At 57.6% G+C, this 18,943-nt stretch overlaps 2 protein-coding genes across 4 annotated transcripts in view; one reads left to right on the top strand and one right to left on the bottom strand.

Annotated features, from left to right (window-relative positions):
- The window catches only part of ILKAP (ILK associated serine/threonine phosphatase), a 36,489-nt gene extending 35,553 nt beyond the window's left edge, over positions 1–936 (top strand). For all 3 annotated transcript variants that reach the window (XM_064286454.1, XM_064286455.1, XM_064286456.1), the window contains 2 exons: positions 312–393; positions 687–936. In XM_064286454.1, the coding sequence (XP_064142524.1) occupies positions 312–393; positions 687–827 (223 nt within the window). In that variant the 3' untranslated portion in view covers positions 828–936. The remainder of the gene's footprint in view (positions 1–311; positions 394–686) is intronic.
- ERFE (erythroferrone) lies at positions 916–11,919 on the bottom strand. Its single transcript, XM_010597594.3, has 9 exons — positions 11,733–11,919; positions 9,979–9,983; positions 9,049–9,171; positions 8,277–8,379; positions 6,600–6,826; positions 6,425–6,533; positions 6,101–6,191; positions 4,960–5,038; positions 916–3,983 (listed from the first exon to the last, which is right to left on the bottom strand). The coding sequence occupies exons 1-9, from the start codon at positions 11,917–11,919 to the stop codon at positions 3,885–3,887; spliced, it is 1,023 nt and encodes a 340-aa protein (XP_010595896.1). The 3' UTR covers positions 916–3,884.
- Positions 11,920–18,943: the final 7,024 nt, after the last annotated feature.

Below are 18,943 nucleotides of genomic sequence, written 5' to 3' on the forward strand. Positions count from 1 at the left end.
GTGCAGTGTGCACGTAGCACAACACTTGGTGTTTTTATCTTGTGATCTCCCTCAAGTGTCGAAACAGCAGTACCTACGGTTTACATTAGCCACGCTTCCGCCCACTGGGGAAGAGACGGGCACCCCCGATTCTGACATATGGCACATTTACCTACAAGTATTTTTTTTTTTTTTAAGTTTTCATCTCCATCTCCTGGAAGTGAAGTTGGTCTGAAAACATTTAGCCTCAGTTAGGTGGGCAGGTATTAATCGTCATCACCAGGGCTGTCCTCTTTTTGCTACTCAGACCCCTTTCTGTTTCCATGTTACAGGTTCATTTTGCTGGCCTGTGATGGTCTCTTCAAGGTTTTCACCCCAGAAGAAGCTGTGAACTTCATCTTGTCCTGCCTCGAGGTAAGAGATGTCTTGAGGGAGTGCTCTTATCCCCTTGCACCTTCGTGTTTTCAACAGTAAAGGCCCTGTGACCCTGTCCCTCTGATCCTCTCCCTCTGCGGTCACCTGGTTGGTTGTGGGGAGGCCCCACACCCTTGTTTCAACACCAGCCCCGCCTGGGTGGACGCCATCACTGTTTGTCCCGCCTGCCCCCAGGGAGCCTCTGGAGTGGCTCCTGCTCCTGGCATTAAGAGTCCCAGGAGTGGACCGGGATGTGGATCACCCTGTCAGGTGTGCCCCCTCCTGTCTGGCAGGATGAGAAGATCCAGACCCGGGAAGGGAAGCCCGCCATTGATGCCCGCTACGAGGCAGCGTGCAACCGGCTGGCCAGCAAGGCAGTGCAGCGGGGCTCAGCCGACAACGTCACGGTGATGGTGGTGCGGATCGGGCAGTGAGGGCCAGCACGGGAGGGCACTCAAGGTTCACTCTGTGTGTGTGCACATGTGTGTTTGTGTACTCCTGCGGGACTCCATGCTTGTAAATAAACGGTTTTTTTGTTTTTTGTTTTTTTTTTCCTTCTAGTTTTTTGAGTTCTCTTATTAGGTGTAGAGGAACAGTTGATCCTTTTGAAAATGCTCTGGGTCTTCCCTCATTGAAACCATGGTGGGCGTCTTGGGTTGGCTCATGCTGAATGGCCCCCAAGTGGCTGTCAGTGTGGCAGTATCGTGTACAGGGCGCTTGGCCTGAGGTGTTTCATCTTCACGACAACCCTGGGGGGAGGGGTGGTCACCCCATTTTACATGAGGAGATGGAGGTTCTGTTAGACAAGGCTAGGACTAGAAGCCAGCACTTGGCACTTCTGTGGCTTCTCCCAGTTTTCTAGAAGAAAGTCAGGTTCCAGAAAGTTCCGTGGTGTGAGCCCAGTCCTGTCCAGAGGAGGAGACTGAGGTGGTGTACTGAGTCACTTGTGTGGAGTAGTGTGCCCGTCAGCTTCTCAGAAACAGCACGGGAGTACTTCTAAGTCCATGGCTAATGGGTGTGAGCTGGGGAGAGGCCCGGAGAACGGGGTCCAGGAGGCTATCACAAAGCTGGATCCCTGGGCTGTGAAATGTTGGAGCGGGCGAGGGACTTCTCAGCACAGCCTCTGTGATTCAGCTCCCCCCTCAGGAACATGTGCCCCGTTGGCTGTGCCAAGCTGAGGCCGATCAAGCACTTCAAGGGGGCCCTTGTGTGAAAGATGTTAGCAGGAACAAAAGAGTGCGTGGTCGGCCTCCCTGGAGTAAACTCGGAGGTACTTCCCAAGTACTTCAAAGTGCACCCTTATTACTACCGTAGTTCTTTTTTAGTAAAGTAGTTCTTAGGTCTTTGTGTGGGAACCTTTGGCACAGGCTGCTCTACGATCCTAAATGTTGGAAGACACTAATTTGTACGTTCACGACCCCTGCCCAGCACGCATGCACGCACATGGTCGTACGTGTGTCTTAGGGAATTTAACTCCGTGCCACAAGTCCCTCAGAGCAAACTCCCAGGTTACACGTGGAGGCTGTAAATACGGGATGAAGAGGTGTTGGTGCGCGCACCCCAGGAAGTGCTGAGAGCCAAGCACCCGTCTGCTTGAGGACTGTGACATCGGAGGTAGGCGTCACTATAGAAAAGAACCTCAGAATCAGAGCACCTGACAGTTTATTCAGTGTCTTCCTACAGTAAACAGGTGTCACTGTGCACACCGAAGCCCATCAGCTCACAGTCCCACAGTGGGGGAGGCCCCCCACCTGCCACATCCATCCCACCCCTTCTCAGGGTCCCTGGTGGGCTTGGGGCCCTTCACGCTTCAAAAAGAGGCGGGGATCTTCCCTTTTCTGCCTCAGACGTTTTCCCTGGTTCACTGAGGCTCTAAGGTCTCTCTGCCCTTGTTCCCGTAAGTGATCGCGTAGGCGCTGCCAAGTGCCTGCGCTACCCCATAAAGCAGGTTGCATAAATACATCCCACCTGGCAATATTACACAATAAATATTTGGTCAACTGCTATGTAACAGATACTTATGTTGAAATAAAATAGATATGTAGAGTTTTTCAAGGGGAAAAGATAACTTCTCTAAAGTATCTGTGCCTACTGGATACAAAGTGAAATCCAGAAAGGGTGTGGCCACCCACCCTTATCGGGGGCCAGGGGAGGGCAGGCCCCAGGCCAGTGGGCTTCCTGGTAGGGCGGGGGCCAGTCCTACTGGGAAGCCGCCGAGGGCTTGGTGGTTGGAGTGTGTGCCGCTCTGTGTGGGGGCCCCTGGTTTGGAGGGAGATGCTGCATTCTGGGGTATAGAGATGGGCGCTTTGGGCTCCTGGGAGTCTTTCGGACCTGGCCAAGGACACCTGGTCACCCTGAGGCCAGCTAGAAAGTTCAAGTGACTGTGACCACCGCCCCTTCTCTCTCAGTCCCTGGTCACCTCACTGCCGCTTCTCTGTGGTCACCTTGCCACACCAGCATGGTCCCAGAAGGTCTTGTGGTAACCCGCACCTCAGAGCCAGTGTTGGAGGAGGGGCAGGAAGGCCTTAGGAAAGTTCACTTCCCCTTGGTCAGGGCCCTACAGGAGTGCTGAGGCCTCCCCACCCTTCACTCCCTGCCCCGGGGCAGTTTTGCACCTCAAAGGCCACACCCCAGCAGGTTGACCCCTCTGCCTTCTGGGACCAGCCCCCAAGTGCCCACTGCTCTTCCAAGAGCGAGTGAACTTGGGCCTCGACTTGTAGAGACCAGCACATTATCCTTCCCTCATCCACCAAGTGGGACAGCCGTCCTGCATTCCAGAGCGGGCCTGACCCTGCTGGCCTCGGGGGGAGTGGGGGGAGTCTCTGCTTCTCTGGTTCAGGTCAGGGCCGCGCCCCGTCTGCTGAGATGTTCCTGGTCTCGTCTGGTGGACGGAGTCCTGGCAGTGGGTCAGAGCTTCCCTTAGAAGGGGACAGGGATGGCCTCAGCCTCCAGAGGGTGTGGAGCTGGTCATGTCCTTCTGAGGACTTGCTGAGGCCCGTCTGCAGGGCGAGTAGCCCTTCTGTAAGGTGAGAACCTTAGGACTGGACCTGCATATGCCCCTAGTGACTCCAGACCCAGACTCGCCGCCCACCCGGCAGCCTCCCCTCCACGCAGGTGTTCCGTTCCACTGGAATGCCAGGAAAGATGGGAAGAGGCTGGGCCGCAGGAGAGGTGCTGAGGCCATTTGACAGGAGAGGGGCCAGGCTGCAGCTGGGGATCACCAGGGCGTGGGGGCGGGGTGGGGAGCGGGACAAAGGGCATCTGGACACACTGAACCAGGCAGAAGCTTCTAAAATAACTGCCTAAAGAGCATCTGCCTTTAAGATGCTCCCGAACGTAGGGCCCTGGCTCCGTGTCACCTCAGGGTGGCTGGTGGGGACAGCAGTTCAGGTGGGCTTCCTCTCTGTGGCCATGGCCACTCCAACGCTGTCCAGGAGGTGGCTCCGACCCTTGCTCCGTCTGTCTGATAGGGTAGGGCCTGCAGGGGCAGCTCACACACCGAGGAGGACTGCGCTGAAGCGTGACCCGCTACGCACTGTGACGGAGGAGCCGCTGGCGTTGTCCAGGAAGATGGAGGCGTACTGTCCGGACTGCAGGGGGAGGAAGGGGACAGCGAGGCCTCAGACTGACCACCCTGCCCTGCGGGAGAGGTGGGAATGTGAGGGCTCTCAGGGCTGGACTCCAACCCAGCACCTCTGACAACTATTCTAGTACTTCCTTCCGGCTGGGCCTTCTGCCCACACAGGCTTCCTCAGTCCACTTGTGTGGGACAAGCCTCTGCTCAGAGACAGCCGCTCAGCGGATCAAGCAGGTCTCCCAGCTGAGGTCCGGGTGCGGAGTGAAGGCACCGCCCCCAGGCCTGGCTACCTGGTGTGCCGCAGGACCGGACGAGCACTTGGCCTTGCCGGCACTTGACCTCTCTGCTCAGGGCCAGGCACTGGCAGACTGCCCCACCCCTACCTCGAGGCTTTCATCAACCAGATTCCTGGCAGATCAGGAAGCATGGGTCACAGCCCTCGGGAGGAGAACTCTGAGTGTCTCTGCAACCAGAGCAGACCTGCATAACAGCTGTGTGACCCTGGGCAAGTCACTTAACCTTTCTGTGCGTTGGTCCCCTTCTTCGTAGAAGTGGAGCACTAACTACCTCCCTCAGGGTGCTGCCTGGTGTAGGCGGTGCTACTTCGGTGTCGGCACCTCCTTTGTCAGCAAACCCCACCTTTACAGCGCTATCTTTACCACTCGCCAAACCCCGCTTAGGGTTTTGTGTAGGAACGATCTCCCTCCCCACCCCTGTGGTCTGTGCACCCCCAGGGTGGCTGACCTTCCTTCATCCCTGTTCAGTACGGCACTGGGTAAGGGACATTCAGTGGTCTGAAGACGAGACCGTGGAGCAGAGCAGCTGCTGGCAACAGCAGGCGGCCGCAGGGGACAAGCTCTGGGTTTGGGATCCGGAGGCCCAGGCCAGATAGTGTGAGCACCTGGGTGTCCCCGACCTCCCCCGGGCCTGTGGTCTGAGCACCCCAGCACCCACCCCGCCGGTTGCCCTCCACGTCAGGCCTCACGCACCTGCAGATACAGGACACCGTTGACTGCGATGGTGAAGAGGTCACTGCTGCTCTCCAACCCCATGATGGCCTCCAGGGAGCTGCGGCCCGGGAAAGGAACCGGGTCAGCCCTCCCTCTGGTCCCATCTGCCTGCTCAGAGCTGGCCAAGTCTATTCATGCAGGGCTGGGCCACGCCCCTGCCTCCCAGAGACCCCCCCCCCAGATGCACCACAATGTGTTCCCAACAAACCCAGCACCCGCAAGGTGCCCGTCAGTGCTGTGGGGGCACTGGTTCTGGCCGGTCCCTGTGCAGGGGGTGCCTGAGGCAGGGCCTGAGGGGCGGTGAGGACGGGACAGGCAAGTCAAGCCCAGACCAGGTGTAGCCACGTCCTGCCAGTGCAGGGGCGCTGAAGGGGCTAAAGAGCAAGCCTGATAGTCCAGGGCTGGGAGGGCCGGACATGGAGTTCTGCACGCCACCATCCATCATCCCGTCTACAACTGTCACCCAGTGCCTGCTCTGCATTCTGTTCTGGGTGCCAGGGATACCAGGCGTGACTGGGGTCTGCCCTCAGGGAGCCCGCACCCCTGAGGGGTAGCACACCAGTGGATGAACGAACAGATGGCATCAGAGAGTGGTCGCGTGGTGACGAAGTCCATGGGTGTGGAGGGAGAGTGGTGGGGGGCAGAGTCCTCAGGGAGACCTCTGGTGGGGAAGCTGGTGCCTGAGGCCCAAAGTGCAGAGGGAGGCCCAGTGGCTGAAGAGGGAGGAAGGAGGCTGGGGGGGAGGCTGGAGGGGAGGCTGGGAAGGGCCAGGGCTTCCAGGTCCCCAAAAGTTGGGGGACACGAAGACCAGGGGGTCATCCGAGGTACATCTCTGACAGCCCCCTGGCCGTTGTGAAGGCCCGCTGCAGTGGACAGGAGACCAGGAAGGAGGTGTCGGGCACTCAGGCCACAGTGGCGACTGGGACTCAGGGAACAGGGTGGGTTCAGGGGTCTTTCCAAGCGCGCAGGACGTGGTGAGGATCGAGTCGGGAAGAAGCCCGGAGGAGCCCGGGTGGGGGCCTGTTTAACGGGAGAACCCGAGATGCTTGCCCTCCGGGTGGCCAGACCGGGCGGGTCACTGGGGGTCTGGGGGTTGGGGTGCGTGGGAACCCCCACTCACGCGTTGTGCTGGCACCGGGACTGGATGCAGACAAGCAGACGCAGGCGGTCCCGGGCGCGCTGTGGCCCCCGTCTGGGTGGCTCCACCAGCGCTGCGGGGGACGGGGTCACGGAAGCGGAGTCAAGGGGCAGACCAGGGCTGGCTTGACCCCGGGGTGAGGACAGGGGCTTGGTCCCAGAACGGAAACAGGGTCTCTTCGGGGGCGGGGCCAGCGTGATCCCGGGAGCGTGGTCGTGGTGGTCCCGTGCGGGGCGGGGTCCCAGGGCAGGGTCCCCTTCGGGGCGGGGCCTGGCCGCGCGGTCCCTCCCCTGCGGCGGGCCTCACCCACGTGCAGCGCGGCGGCGAAGGCGTAGAAGCCGCCCACGGGTGCGGTGTACTGGCCGCTGGTCAGGTTCAGGCCGGGCCCGCGGCGGAAAGCGCCCTCGGCATTGGGCTGCGGGGACGGGGGCGGTCACTCGGGTCCCTCGACCCCCGGCCCGCCCGGGCCTCGCGGACTCACCACGTGGTAGAGGCCGAGTTCGTGCAGCGAACGCCGCTCCACCAGTGCGTCACGGCGCAGGCGGCAGTGGAAGGCAGCGTCCACGCGCGGCAGGCCTGGGCCCAGGGGAGCGGTCAGCAGGGCCAGGACTCCAGCTGCCTCCTCCTCTGGTTCCTCGGCTGGCGTGGTGGCGGGGCCGGGGGTCGCGGGGCCCTCCAGCTCCGCGCACTCGCGCTGCCTCACCGCCCCTGCACAGAGCGAGCTGTGTCCGCGCCAGGCATCCGCGCCCACCCGTCCCGAGTGTGCTAGGGGTGTGCTCCCAACAACGACCTGGGCCAATACTAATGCACATACGGGCCCCCTGGCACGCATGTTCACCGGAGTCCAGGAGACCCCCCCGAGAAACTGCTTCCCGATCCTGCGGCTGGTCCTGTTTTTCTTCTGGCTTTTGCTACTGGGAGGCTCCGGGCCGACTCACCCCCTCCAGCCCAACCTCACCTCTCTAGTCTATTCATACTTTCTCCTCACATTAAATTCTTACTCTGTTTACATGTTTATTATCAGCAAATGCAATGGCATAAGCCAGCCCAGGGCTCTTTGGAAAGAAGCTGAGAGTAAGTAAGTAACAATTGGGGATATAATGTATCAAGAAGGGCTCTCAGGCCCAGGCCTGGGAAGCTGGTGTATTTAAACTGACAGTAGGTTGTATTGAAGGGGGAGAATGGCTGTCCCTAAAGTTTATAATAAAATCAACTTTAGTCAATGGCATGAAGTAGGACAGCCAGAGCTGGTGGGCCTACCCAGCCCAGGGAGGCTGCAAGGGTGGGGAGGCTGGGCCTGAAGTTCACCTGGAGAGCCATCAGGGAGGTGGTTAGCAAACACTCTCTTTAAAGCAGTTGGTGCTTGAAGGGCTCACCACCCAGCACACCAGAAGCCCTTCACTTAGTGTGGGCCCAACACAGCTGGGTGAGGCTCTGAGGCCCACCGCCCATTCACAGGGAGGCCAGGGCCCTGGGCTGAGGCTTCTGGAAGGCTGGGCCACAGGGACATCTCTTGGCTTGGCTCAGCCTTGCTCTCTCCCTGAGGCTGTAGCCAGCTGCCCTAGCCCAGGCCAGGCAGTGACCCATGGGTGCCACCCTGTGCCCCATGCCGGCAGCCTGCTGGTGTCTTCCCAAGACTCTGTGGCCGAGGCCCAGGTCTGTCTTGGGGAAGAAGTTGGGCTCTTCTCTCGGGAGGCCTGTGTGCCTGCCTCTTAACTCCCCATCTCGGAACAATGGGGCCGAGGAAAACTCACTGGTGCTGGTGCCGTGGGGGCATCGGCTGAGTTTGAGGAGCCCCAGCCCCTCCCTGACAGCCCCCACCTGGGGCAGGGACAGGCTGGGGTCTTGGCCTTGGCTGGGCTCACCTGGCTTCCAGGTGGGGCAGGTGTGTGCTGGTCCCCCAGCACCTAGTCTACCTTTCTTCGTGGGCCTTCTCACTCCCACACACCTCCCACCCCCATCCTCCGACTCTGAGCAGATGGGGGGGTGGGAAGGAATGGGGGGTACGGAGGGATGGGGGGCGGGTGTCACGGCAGGGCCCACCAGGTGCACCCTTGGCTGGGCATACAGCAGGTGCCACTTAAGTGCTTGCTGCTGTTAAGTCCAGCCCTCCAGAACCCCCTTCCCAGCCCTGCTCACGCTGGTTGCACACCCCTACCTTTCAGCAGTAGCTGGAACTCCTTCAGCAGTACCTCAGGCGGGATGATGGGGCCTGGGGGGCCTTGTGGTCCAGGGGGCCCAGGGGGCCCTGGCAAGCCAAGCTGAAAAGGAACTACTGCAGTAAGGGGCCTGAGGAGGGAGCCTGGAAACTGCGGGCCCCCATCGAGACCAGGCGAGGAGTCCCTGCCCAGGCCAGGCCACGGAAGGAGGGACCACACTGTCAGAGACAGCGGGGACAGCAGCTGCTGGGGCCCCCATGCCCCCACCAGGAACCACCCCGTCTGTCACCCCAGCTGCCTGGAGGTCCCTCCAGCTTGTTCCCCAGACGGCTGGCTGGCTCCCTGACTGCAGGACCCTGACTGCTGAATGATGAGTGGGGTGGGGGGACACAGGGAGGGAGCCCCTGGGGGTGCCTGGCATTCTAGGGGATAAGGTTGGGACCAGGCCCCAAACTCAGGATTCCCCCAGGGCCCTGGTTTGGCACTACTCCAAGTCCCCTGACTCCAGGCCACAGTGTGACAGTCTGTGCTGGGCGGCAAGGGTCAGGGTGGCCGGGGGGAGCTGGCTGTGTGGGGAAGGCAAGCAAGAAGAGGCCCCTCTCATGTGCATGCTCACACTCAACGTGCACACACACACACACTCTGCACAGCCACACACTTGCACACACACACGCCGACACTCCTACACTCACAGACTCACCCCCCACATTCACACTCACACAGAATCACGCACACACCCTTGCGTGGTGTGCCAGCAGGGACTCGCTTCACCTTCAGCCTCTTGGCCTTGCCCCTGCTCCTCCTCTTGCCGTTGATGCCCTTGTCACTCTGCCGGACAAAAAGCATCCAGGTGTCCCGGGGGTCGATGCCGTGCGCCCGTTGGGTGATGGGGTCCTAGAACACAGCCAGCCTGAGGTTGGCCCTCCCCACTCGCTGACGAGCAGGACCAGAGGCTTTGCACGGGTGTTCTGTGCAGGCCTGCCAGCAGGCCCTCCAGGTCCCACAAGCAAGGCCCTGGTCCTTGTCCAAGATGGTGCCCCGAGGCCCTCGAAGGCAGCACCCTCCACACCCCTCCCAGCACGCTGAGGATGAGCCCTGGGAGCAGCCGTCCAGGCCTGGACTTTGCATAGTGGGAGGACAGGACCCAGCGTGTGGGCTGGCTGGCAGGTGGGAGTCCTAGCCCTGCCAGGGTACCAGGCCCCCTGCAGCCTCGTTCCCTCAACATGAGCTGAGGTGAAAACATCTCGCAGATCCCTGGGAGGGTTGAAGCACCGTGGGTGCCCTGAAAGAGGCGACCCGCTTCCAGTAGACTGGCGTGTCCTCCGGCAGACAGGAGTTCCAGGGAGGCTGACTTTAGCCCCAGGACCACCACAGATTTCAGTACAGGATGGGCAGACAGAGTCCAGAAGGCCGAGCACCACCAAGGGGTTATGGCTCGAGTCTCTGCTCGGGACTGGTGCCACTCACGTTCCTCAGGACTCCTGAGCCACTTGGCCACAGCGAGGACATGATGGTTCTAGAAGCATCCATGCCATGCATGCCCCCATCCTGTGACTCAGGAAAGTTCTGGGAGAGGCCTGTGGCCCACTGGGCAGTGGCCTGGGATGGTCTGGGCTCCCTGCAGAGCCACCAGCTAGGAAGGAGTCAGGCTCAAGAGAGCTTAATGAGGTCACGGGTGGGAGCTCCAGCGGAAGTACTGACAGGGGCTTCGGAGCTGGCCAGGCTCTGCTGTCAGAGACAGAGCCAGCCACCAGGTGCTGCCCACGGTCTCTTCGGCCGCTCTGAAGGGCCTAAGGCATTCCTTTGGGAGCTTGCCCATCAACGCAGGGCTGAGTGAAGATGGCAGCTTCAGCATTAGAGGAACTGGGTTCCAATCCGGCCTGGCAGTAGCTGAGGTGACCAGGGCAGCCAGCATTGAACAGAGAAAGTGGCCAGGGCCCTCTGTCCTGGCTGCAGTGTGACCATGGAGCACCTTCCTTTGGGCTTCTTGTTGGGCAGTCAGCGCTGAGCTATGCCGCCCTGCTGGTTGACTCCACGAATGCTGGGACCCCATGAGTACACTACAGCCACACTGAGGTCTGAGGGATGGACTGGGAGCCCAGGCTTGGGGGAGAGCAGAAGCAGGTAGAGCCCCACCCATGGGGGCCCAGAGATGGGCCTACACCATGTGAACACAAGTCTGGGCAGCAGAGTTCCCTAGCCGCCTAGGGGCGCCGGCAGAAAGGTGCCTTGGAGCCTAGGGAACCAGCAGCCTTGGTGCCTTCTTGGCCCCAAAGAAGAGGGTTCAAGGCTAAAACTCCACCTGCAAGCATCCCAGGCCCCTGTCAGGGTCCTAGGGCCTGGAGTGTTTGCCGATGACAGAGCCCCGACACCTAGCCGCCCTGCCTACTGGGAGCACTCCCAGAGGCTGCCTACTGTCTGGGTGGGGTTTGCCTTCTGTTCGAAGGGAAATGGGGGGTGGTGTATGGGGCGGGGTATCCTCACCATCACTTAGGGAACCCTGTCCAGGGAGTGCAGGGCTGGCTGTCATCCCACCCCCACCCCTGTAGCAGATGTGTGCCTTCCATCCATGATTCTTGATGGGATGCTGAGACCAGAGGCTTTTTCAGCATAAGCGAGACCCAAACAACCACCTCGGTTCCTGGCACTCCCCAGCCCGCCCCACCCCTGGTCAGAGTTTCAGGTGCACCCACCCTGGGAAGGAAGGCAGGGGGCTAAAGATCACCCTTCAGGGCCACTCGAAGAAAACCTACAGCTATTCCCTGGTCGTACACCCCCTGCCCTCTCCTTAGACCCACAGGGACCCCCACCAAACAGACTAGGGGTCAGTAATGTGCTCATAAGGAACCCCGGTGGTGCAGTGGTTAAAGAGCTGGCTGCTAACTGGAAGGTCGGAGGTTCCAACCGGCCAGCCGCTAGGCGGGAGGTGGATGTGGCAGCCTGCTTGTGTAAAGATTACAGCCTGGGAAACCCTATGGGGCAGTACTACTCTGTCGTATACTGTCACTGTGAGTCGGAATCCACTGCACCACAACTTTGGTTTTTGGTTTTAATGTGCTCACACTTCCACAAGTGGGTTGCTGCCAATTCCATGAGACACAGTATTTACACTTTATTTCTCAACGTTCTTCTGTCCCAAAGGAAAAGGGGTTTTCACTGGCCTAGGAGAATTTTGCATAAATGCCGAAGAACTACCCAGACAGCCAGGGTCAAGACCGCCCTTTGGGGTGACCCCGCCGCGCAGAGAGGCCGCAAAGCCGACTCTGTCTCACCAGAGCTGAAGCTAGGCGTTTTCCTCCCCACTTCAGAATTAAGGTCCCGCCCGCGAGGCCGCGCTTCCCAGCCCCGAAAGCAAGCGCCGTGCCCCTCCTCCGGCGGGGAAACTGAGGCCCAGAGGAGCGCTCAGGCCGGGCAGGCTGTCCGCGCGTCCGCGAGTGCGTCCGAGCACGGGACGCGGCGTCTTACCCGCCGCACGCGGCTGTCGTCGGGGCCCGCGGGCAGCTCGTTCCCGGGCGGCGGCTCCTGGGGGGCGGGCGCTCCGGGCAGCGGGGGCCCGAGGCCCGCGGCGGCGGCGAAGGCGGCCAGGAGGCCCGCGCACACGAGCAGCGGCCTCGCTCCGGCGGGTCGGCGGCCCGGGGCCATGGAGGCGGCGGCGTCCCCTCGGCGCTCCCGCGGCTGGCCAGGCTCGGGCGTCTCCCGGGCCCGCTGGCGCCGCGCCTTATAACCCGCTAGAACCCCGGCGCCCCGCTGCGCCCCCTCCCGGCCCGGCGCGCACTGCAGGGGGAGGGAGCGCGGGGAGGCGGCGGGTTCGCGGATGGAAGGGGCACCAGGGAGGGAGAGGGGGCGCTGGGAGCACAGGCTCGCGGCGGCTCCTTGTTGCGCGAATCCCCTCCATCCCCGCGCTCTGCGCGCTGTTGAGTGCTTCTGCTTCGCGGGGAGCTGCGGCGCCACCCCTCCTGGCCCCGGGGTGTCCCTCCCCATTCTCTGTCCCGCGGGTCCTCTGCGGGGACTCAGAAGAGACCGCCATCCTCCTGGCCGCTCTCCGCCAGGTCCAGGCCTCACCTACACAGATTGAGCGCACGGCAGCAGGGAAGAAGCCAGTGCTCAGCCCCGGTGCCCTTTTCCCAGGCGGGGCTCCCTCCTTCCTTTCCGAGGCTGCCTCCCCCCTGATAGCTGGGGCGCCCTGAGTGTAGGGGAGGGGAAATACTCTGTCCTTCACCTGGGCTCACTTGCAGGGGCCAGGGCTGCACAGAGCCTGTCCCTATCCCTGGCAGCCACCCCACAATGCTGGGGGTGGGCCAGGCCCTGGGTAGAGAGGACTGTCCACCATGGAGCCATGCGGAGCAAACCCGGCCAGGAACCAGGCTACCAGCTGGCCACCGGGGCCAGTGCAGGGCCCCCCTCCTGCCCTGGGGTGGTGCGGGACCCCACAGGTTGCAGAGAGGCCTCCAGGTGCCCCTCCCTATAAAGAGCCAGCACCTGGCCTGAACCCAGGCCCTGCCTCATTTGTACCCTCCGCCTGCCTGTCTCTCCTGCTGAAAGGAAAGTACCATGCAGGTAGGTAGCGATGAGCTCTCTGTGCCCTTTCCCTGGAGCTGCCTTCGTTCAGTGGGACCACAGCTGGGGAAACGCAACTTCCAAATGTCTACCACCAGTGCTGCAAAGCAATGATTTTCTGAAGATGCTATAAATGGGTCCTGATCAAAAAGGGGAGAAATGTGGAACAGAACTGAAATTTCTCATAGAATCCAGAATTTCTGGAGCCATTGAGGCTGAATGAACCCCAGAAACTATTGCTCTGAGATAATCTTTAAACCTAAACCAAAGCTATTATCTGAAGTCTTCTTTAAACCAAACAATAGTTTGGCTCAATTAGTAAAGAATGCCTGCCCTGAGCATTGTTCTCTTCTGAAGAATTGCCTAACCCAGAAACCCAGTGTCATCGTCGAGTCGATTCCGACTCTTATGGGATCAAATTGACAATAGCAACTTGAAAGGTTAGATAGGAAACTTAGGGAGCAGTTGGTTTATCTTAATGTGGGAGGAACAACTCGGGAAAGGAAGGTGAGAATGTTCAGACAGCTTGAAGAATGTGATCAATGTCACCGAATTGTACATATAGGAATTGCTGAATTGGCGCACGTTCTGCTGTGTATATTCTCAACAACAACAAAAATAAAATAAATTATATAGATAAAAAAGCCATGATTTTCATCCCTTCTAAGACAAGCCGCGTAGGGATAGGAGGCCTCGGGCTGCAACTCCCAGAGTGGACTCGGGGACTGAAGAGAAGCTCCGGGGACCAGCAGGGGCTGTGGCTCCCAGGCTGGGGAGGAGGCGCCCAGGTTCATCCTCAGCCGAAAAGCCCCACCTTCACCCCGGCGCTCTCCTGGCCCAGGCTTTGGAGGAGGACACATCTGGGGCCTTTAGGCGCTCACCTGATCGGATGCAGGTTGCTTAGTGCAGTGGACGGAGTGAAAACAGGAAATATTCTACAATTCAGAAAAAGCATGGTATTGAAGTTAACTATTCTGTGTGAGTCCTCATCTTGTCCCTTAGGATGGTGCTGCAGTCTGGGGAAGGGGGGTTTTAAAGGAAAAAAATACCCTGCTCACCCTGAAAATTCGTCCCCCCATCCCGCCAGGGGTCAGTGTGTCCCGTAGACTTCTGTGGAGATGTCTTTCGGTGGCAAATTAGAATTGCAAAAGAGGAGTTCTATCTTTAAAACCTGGTTTAAAAAATTTTTCTTTTTTAATTTATCAATGATACAAAAAAAAAGGATAAATTCCTACAGAAATTGCAAATCTCCAAGAACAGACCTGAGAAATCCTGAGGAACACACACTCAACAAACCATTTGGACTTATTCTGTCAAGCAAAAACTCAGCATCTTTGTCACAAGTAAGGATGCTCCCTTTTGAACGCAGGCGTACTGTCAGCGTGGTGGTAAAGGAGAAGGAAGGATTTCTCCGGGGGGGGGGGTGGGGGAAGGAAGCCTGGGGTGGGCGACTTTGTCATAACCTTGTTCTATGTGCTGGGCGTGGGCTTCTAGGTTACTTGGGAACTTTATCTGTGAACCACATGGCACCCAGTGTGGATTGTTCTCTCTTGCTGAAACCTGCCACTCCGCTGCCCTCAGGGGACAAAGCTCTGAGAACAGGACCTTCCAGTGTCTGCAAAGGCGCACTGTTACTTGCCCAGGGACACACAGCCACGGAGGCAGAGCTGGGCTTAGCGCCAGGGTCAGGCTGCCTGGCCCATGTGGTACAGTCATATCTTCACAACCACACATTTTGCTCATTTGGGTACTTCCTGTGCTAGTTGTTATTGCTGAGCCGGCCCCGGACTTACGGCAAGCCCACGTACAACTGAACACAAGGGCTGCCTGATCCTTCACCAGCCCCGTGATTGGTTATGGATCAGACTGTTGTGCTCCACGGGGTTTTCACTGGCTGATTTTCAGAAGTAGATCACCAGCCCTTTCTTCCTAGTCTGCCTTAGTCCAGAAGCACCACTGAAACCTGCTCAGCGTCAGAGCGACACGCAGCCCCTGCTGACAGGTGGGTGGTGGCTGCACCTGAAGTGCGCTGGCCAGAAGCTGAGCCCGGGTCTCCTGTATGGAAGGTGGGAATTCTACCGCTGAACCACCACTGCCCTCTCCTTCCTGTTCTAAAAAAAAAGAAAAAATCCCGTTGCCACAGAGTGGATTCCAACTCACAGTGACCTTAAAGGACAGAGTAGAACTGCCCCATAGGGTTTCCAAGGAGCACCTGATGGATTCGAACTGTCGACCTTTTGGTTAGCAGCTGAGCTCTTAACCGCCATGCCACTGGGGTTTCCCCTTCCTGTTCTAAAAAAAAAAAAAAAAGTTGGTGCTAAATATGACCTACTTTGTGATGAGCTTAAAAGTAACAAAGAGGCACTTCTTTGAAGGAAATGCGGCCCTGACCTTTCCATAAGCCAAACGGGTTTCCCACAAGTGTGGGCTCCTTTCTGGGGGTCTGGCAGTGGGCGTGCCCAGGACAAGTGTGGGCTGGAAGGGAGCCTGGGGAAGCAGGTGTGGCCAGTTTCTGGTCCGCAGAGCTCTGTCCCCTGGGGAAAGCCACTGGGGCAGGCCGACGTGGGCAGAGGGAAGGGGCTCAGCCTTGGAGCTGGGGCAAGGCCCACCAGCTGTGGTCTGCTCCTCCCAGGGCTTCTTGCGGCCTTGGTTTTCTCTTCAGTGAGCTGGGGTTAAAGCTCCTGTGCCCTTGGGTCTGAGCAGCGAGGGTCCTTCTAGGCCTCCAACACCACATAAGGGGGAGGTGCCTACAGCCTGCACAACCACCAACCTCCTGAGCCTCGGAGCCCAGGACAGACCCCACAGCGGGTCTGCTCAGCAAACCCTGTCCCCTCACGACCATGTGGGGTAAAAGTTGCCTGTGGCTTTGGAGGAGGACACATCTGGGGCCATTAGGTGCTTGGTCGTCTGAGCCTCAGTTTGCTGCTTTATAAAGTGGGCATAATAACAGCATTCGGCCTGAGACCTCATAGCCACGCTGGGCTCTGGCTCACAGGGGAGGTGTGAGCAGGCAAGGCCAGGAGGAAGGCGGCCTGGGATGCTCATCCCCGCATGGACCAGGCTGCTGGGGGGCCGCTGCTGGGTCACCAGCCTGGGTTCTGACCACTGGGGCTTGGGGCACGGTGCCTTCAGGGCCAGAGGCTGTCTGCCTGACTTGTTGCCACGGGAAGGTGAGACTCAGGCTCTGTCAGCTTTGGCAACACAGGGGAGGGGACGTGCTGGATTGGGGGACCTGATTTGGGGAGCATGATCCCTAAGCTGAGAGTGTGCCGTCATTTCCGTCTCACAGTGGGTGCCACTGCCCACGTGAGGACAGCGTGGAGGATGGGAGCCGTTGCCATGTGAAAAACAGTTATGTTCCCAAACAGTGAACAATCTAGTGATGTCATGGGTCCTGCCTGCTGGAGGGCCCAAATCAAATCGGTTCTGGTCCCGGTGAGGCCCCTGTAACACTATCTTGTGGTGATGACACAGGGGCCAGGGCAGGCCAGCGGGGACTGTGGGTGTGCTGTGTTACTTTTCAAAGTGCCTTCCACTCAGAGGAGAGCAAGGGTCACCCAGAAACGGGGTTCTGGTTGCACTGGACCCCCTTGCTCCTGCAGCCATGCCCACAGGTTCAGAAGCAGGGCAGCATTTGGGATGAGTGAATTCCTCCCAGGGTGGAAGTCCTCAGCGATCGTCCGGAGAGCGTGGTGGCTCCCCACGCGCCTTCACGCCTGGCTGAAATCTAATCCTCATTCTTGGGCCCTCATGTCACAGCCGGGCCTGGGCTTCCCAGCAGTGTGATGCTGTTGAGCTGTTCCCACTCTTCTCCCTTCCTCCAGAGGAAGGCCGGTTGCCGATGAAGTCATGGGAATGGACACTCCTTTGTCCCCACAAACAGTGGGGGCTGCAGTCAGCTGTGTGTGGCCTTCCGGTGGACAGGCTGGCAGCCTGTGCTGGTCACTAGGCCTACCAGGCACATGACGTCATCGAATTCTCAAATTATGTGCTTATCCCCAATGTACAGATGAGGAAACTGAGGTTCAGACCTTGGGACTGGCCTGAGGTCACAGAGCCAGGAGACAAAACCGCTCCTCCAGACTCAGCCCCCTCAACAGGAGGCCAGCAGCTCCGAAGAACTCACACAGGCTCAAATCAGAGCCCTAACCTTTACTCTGTTCCTGCTCCATGCCCGGCACAGGGCCAGGCGCTGAGAACATGCCCCGGTGCCTGGACAGCTTTAACAGGAAGAGTCGTCTCTCGCTTTACCCAGAGGGTCTGTTGGGTTGCTTTCTGCTAATTGTCTCCATGTTCTGTGTAGAGAAATTTAAAAAATGGGTCTTCAGACCACCCCTCATTTCAATGCAAGAGGGTAGATACTGGTGGCTCCTTTCAAAGGTTTCTGCCATTTTGTAAGAATCACATTCTAAAATATGGTTGTGATCAAAACAACTTGAATAGACATTTCTCCAAAGAAGATATAGGAATGGACAATCTGCTCATGGGTACGCGGTAAGGCTGAAAAGATGCTCAACATCATTCGCCATCAGAAAAATGCAAGTCAAAACCACAATGAGACACAGCTTCATACCCACCAGAATGGCTCTAATGATAATAAAAGCAGACAACAACAAACGTTAATGAGGTTGTAGAGAAACTGGAACTCCTGTGCATTGCTCTAAAATGTCACATGGTGCAGCCACTGTGCAAAACACTTAAATGGTTCCTCAGAAAGTTAAGTATGGGGAAAAGCAGAGTCTTTCTGTGAATGGTGGTGGAATAATTTGGAAATGGACAGTGGTGACGGTGGCAGTGTGATGAACGTGATCAATGCCAGTGAATTGTACATGTAAAAAATGTTGACTTGGCAAATGTTTTATTATACATATATTTTACCACAATAAAACATTAAAAAAAAAAAAAAACAGAATTACCGTATGACCCAGTAATTTCATTCCTAGGTATATGCCCAAAAAAGCTGAACACGGGTATTCAATATTTGTATATGAATGTTCACGGCAGCACGATTCGCAATAGCCAAAGGGTGGAAACAACCCAGGTGTCCCCCAGTGGATGAATAGATAGATTGTGGTGCATACATAAAATGAAATATTGCTCAGCCATAAAAAGAAACAAAGCCTTGATGCATGCTACAACCTGAAAAGCCTTGAAAACATTATGCTGATGGCAATACATCAGTCACAAAGGGACAAAAATTGGTATGATCCCACTTATTTGAAATATCTACCGTAGGCAAGTGTAGAGAAACCAAAGTTTGTTAGTGGTTGCCAGGGGCAGGAGGGAGGGGAAGAGGGGGACTCACTGCTTAGGGAACACTGACTTCTGCTAAGGGGGACGGGAAAACCTGGAAACAGGCAATGGTGACGGCTGAAAACAGAGTAAATATAACTAAAGTCACTGAACTGTACAGGCGAAGAATGGTGAGAAGGCGAGCGATCTGTCACGTATGTGTTTACCACGCTAATACAAAAGTGCACACACACCCGCCCCCCGGAAAAAATCAGGTCATTAAAGCATCTAAAAAAATGTTGAATTGGCAACTGTTTTTGTTATATATATTTTTACCACAATAAATTACAAAAAAAGTTAAATATAGAATTACCATAAAAAATAAAACCGGTTGCCGTTGAGTCAATTCCGACTCATAGCGGCCCTATAGGACAGAGTGGAACTGCCCCATAGGGTTTCCAAGGCCGTATTCTTTACAGACTTTCTCTGGAGTAGCTGCTGGTGGGTTCAAACCTCCGGCCTTTTGGCTAGCAGCTGAGTGCTTATCCACTGCACCACGAGAGCTCCCTTTGAACTACCACGTGACCCAGAAATTCCATTCCCAAGTATATACCCAAAGAATTAAAAACAGTTATTCTAATACTTGTGTATGAATCTTCACCGCAGTACAATTCACAACAGCCAAAGGTGGAAACAGCCCAAACGTCCACCAACAGATGAATAGATAAAAATAGATACAAAAACCTGGTATGCCCATAAAAAGGAACGGAGTCCTGACACATGCTACAACACGGCAGAACCTCGAACCCGTGGTGCTGAGTGAAAGAGGCCAGTCACGAAGGCCCCGTACTGTATGATTCCCTTTATATGAAATGCC

Source organism: Loxodonta africana, chromosome 6 (genome assembly GCF_030014295.1).
Source record: "Loxodonta africana isolate mLoxAfr1 chromosome 6, mLoxAfr1.hap2, whole genome shotgun sequence".
NCBI classification, from domain to species: Eukaryota; Metazoa; Chordata; class Mammalia; order Proboscidea; family Elephantidae; genus Loxodonta; species Loxodonta africana.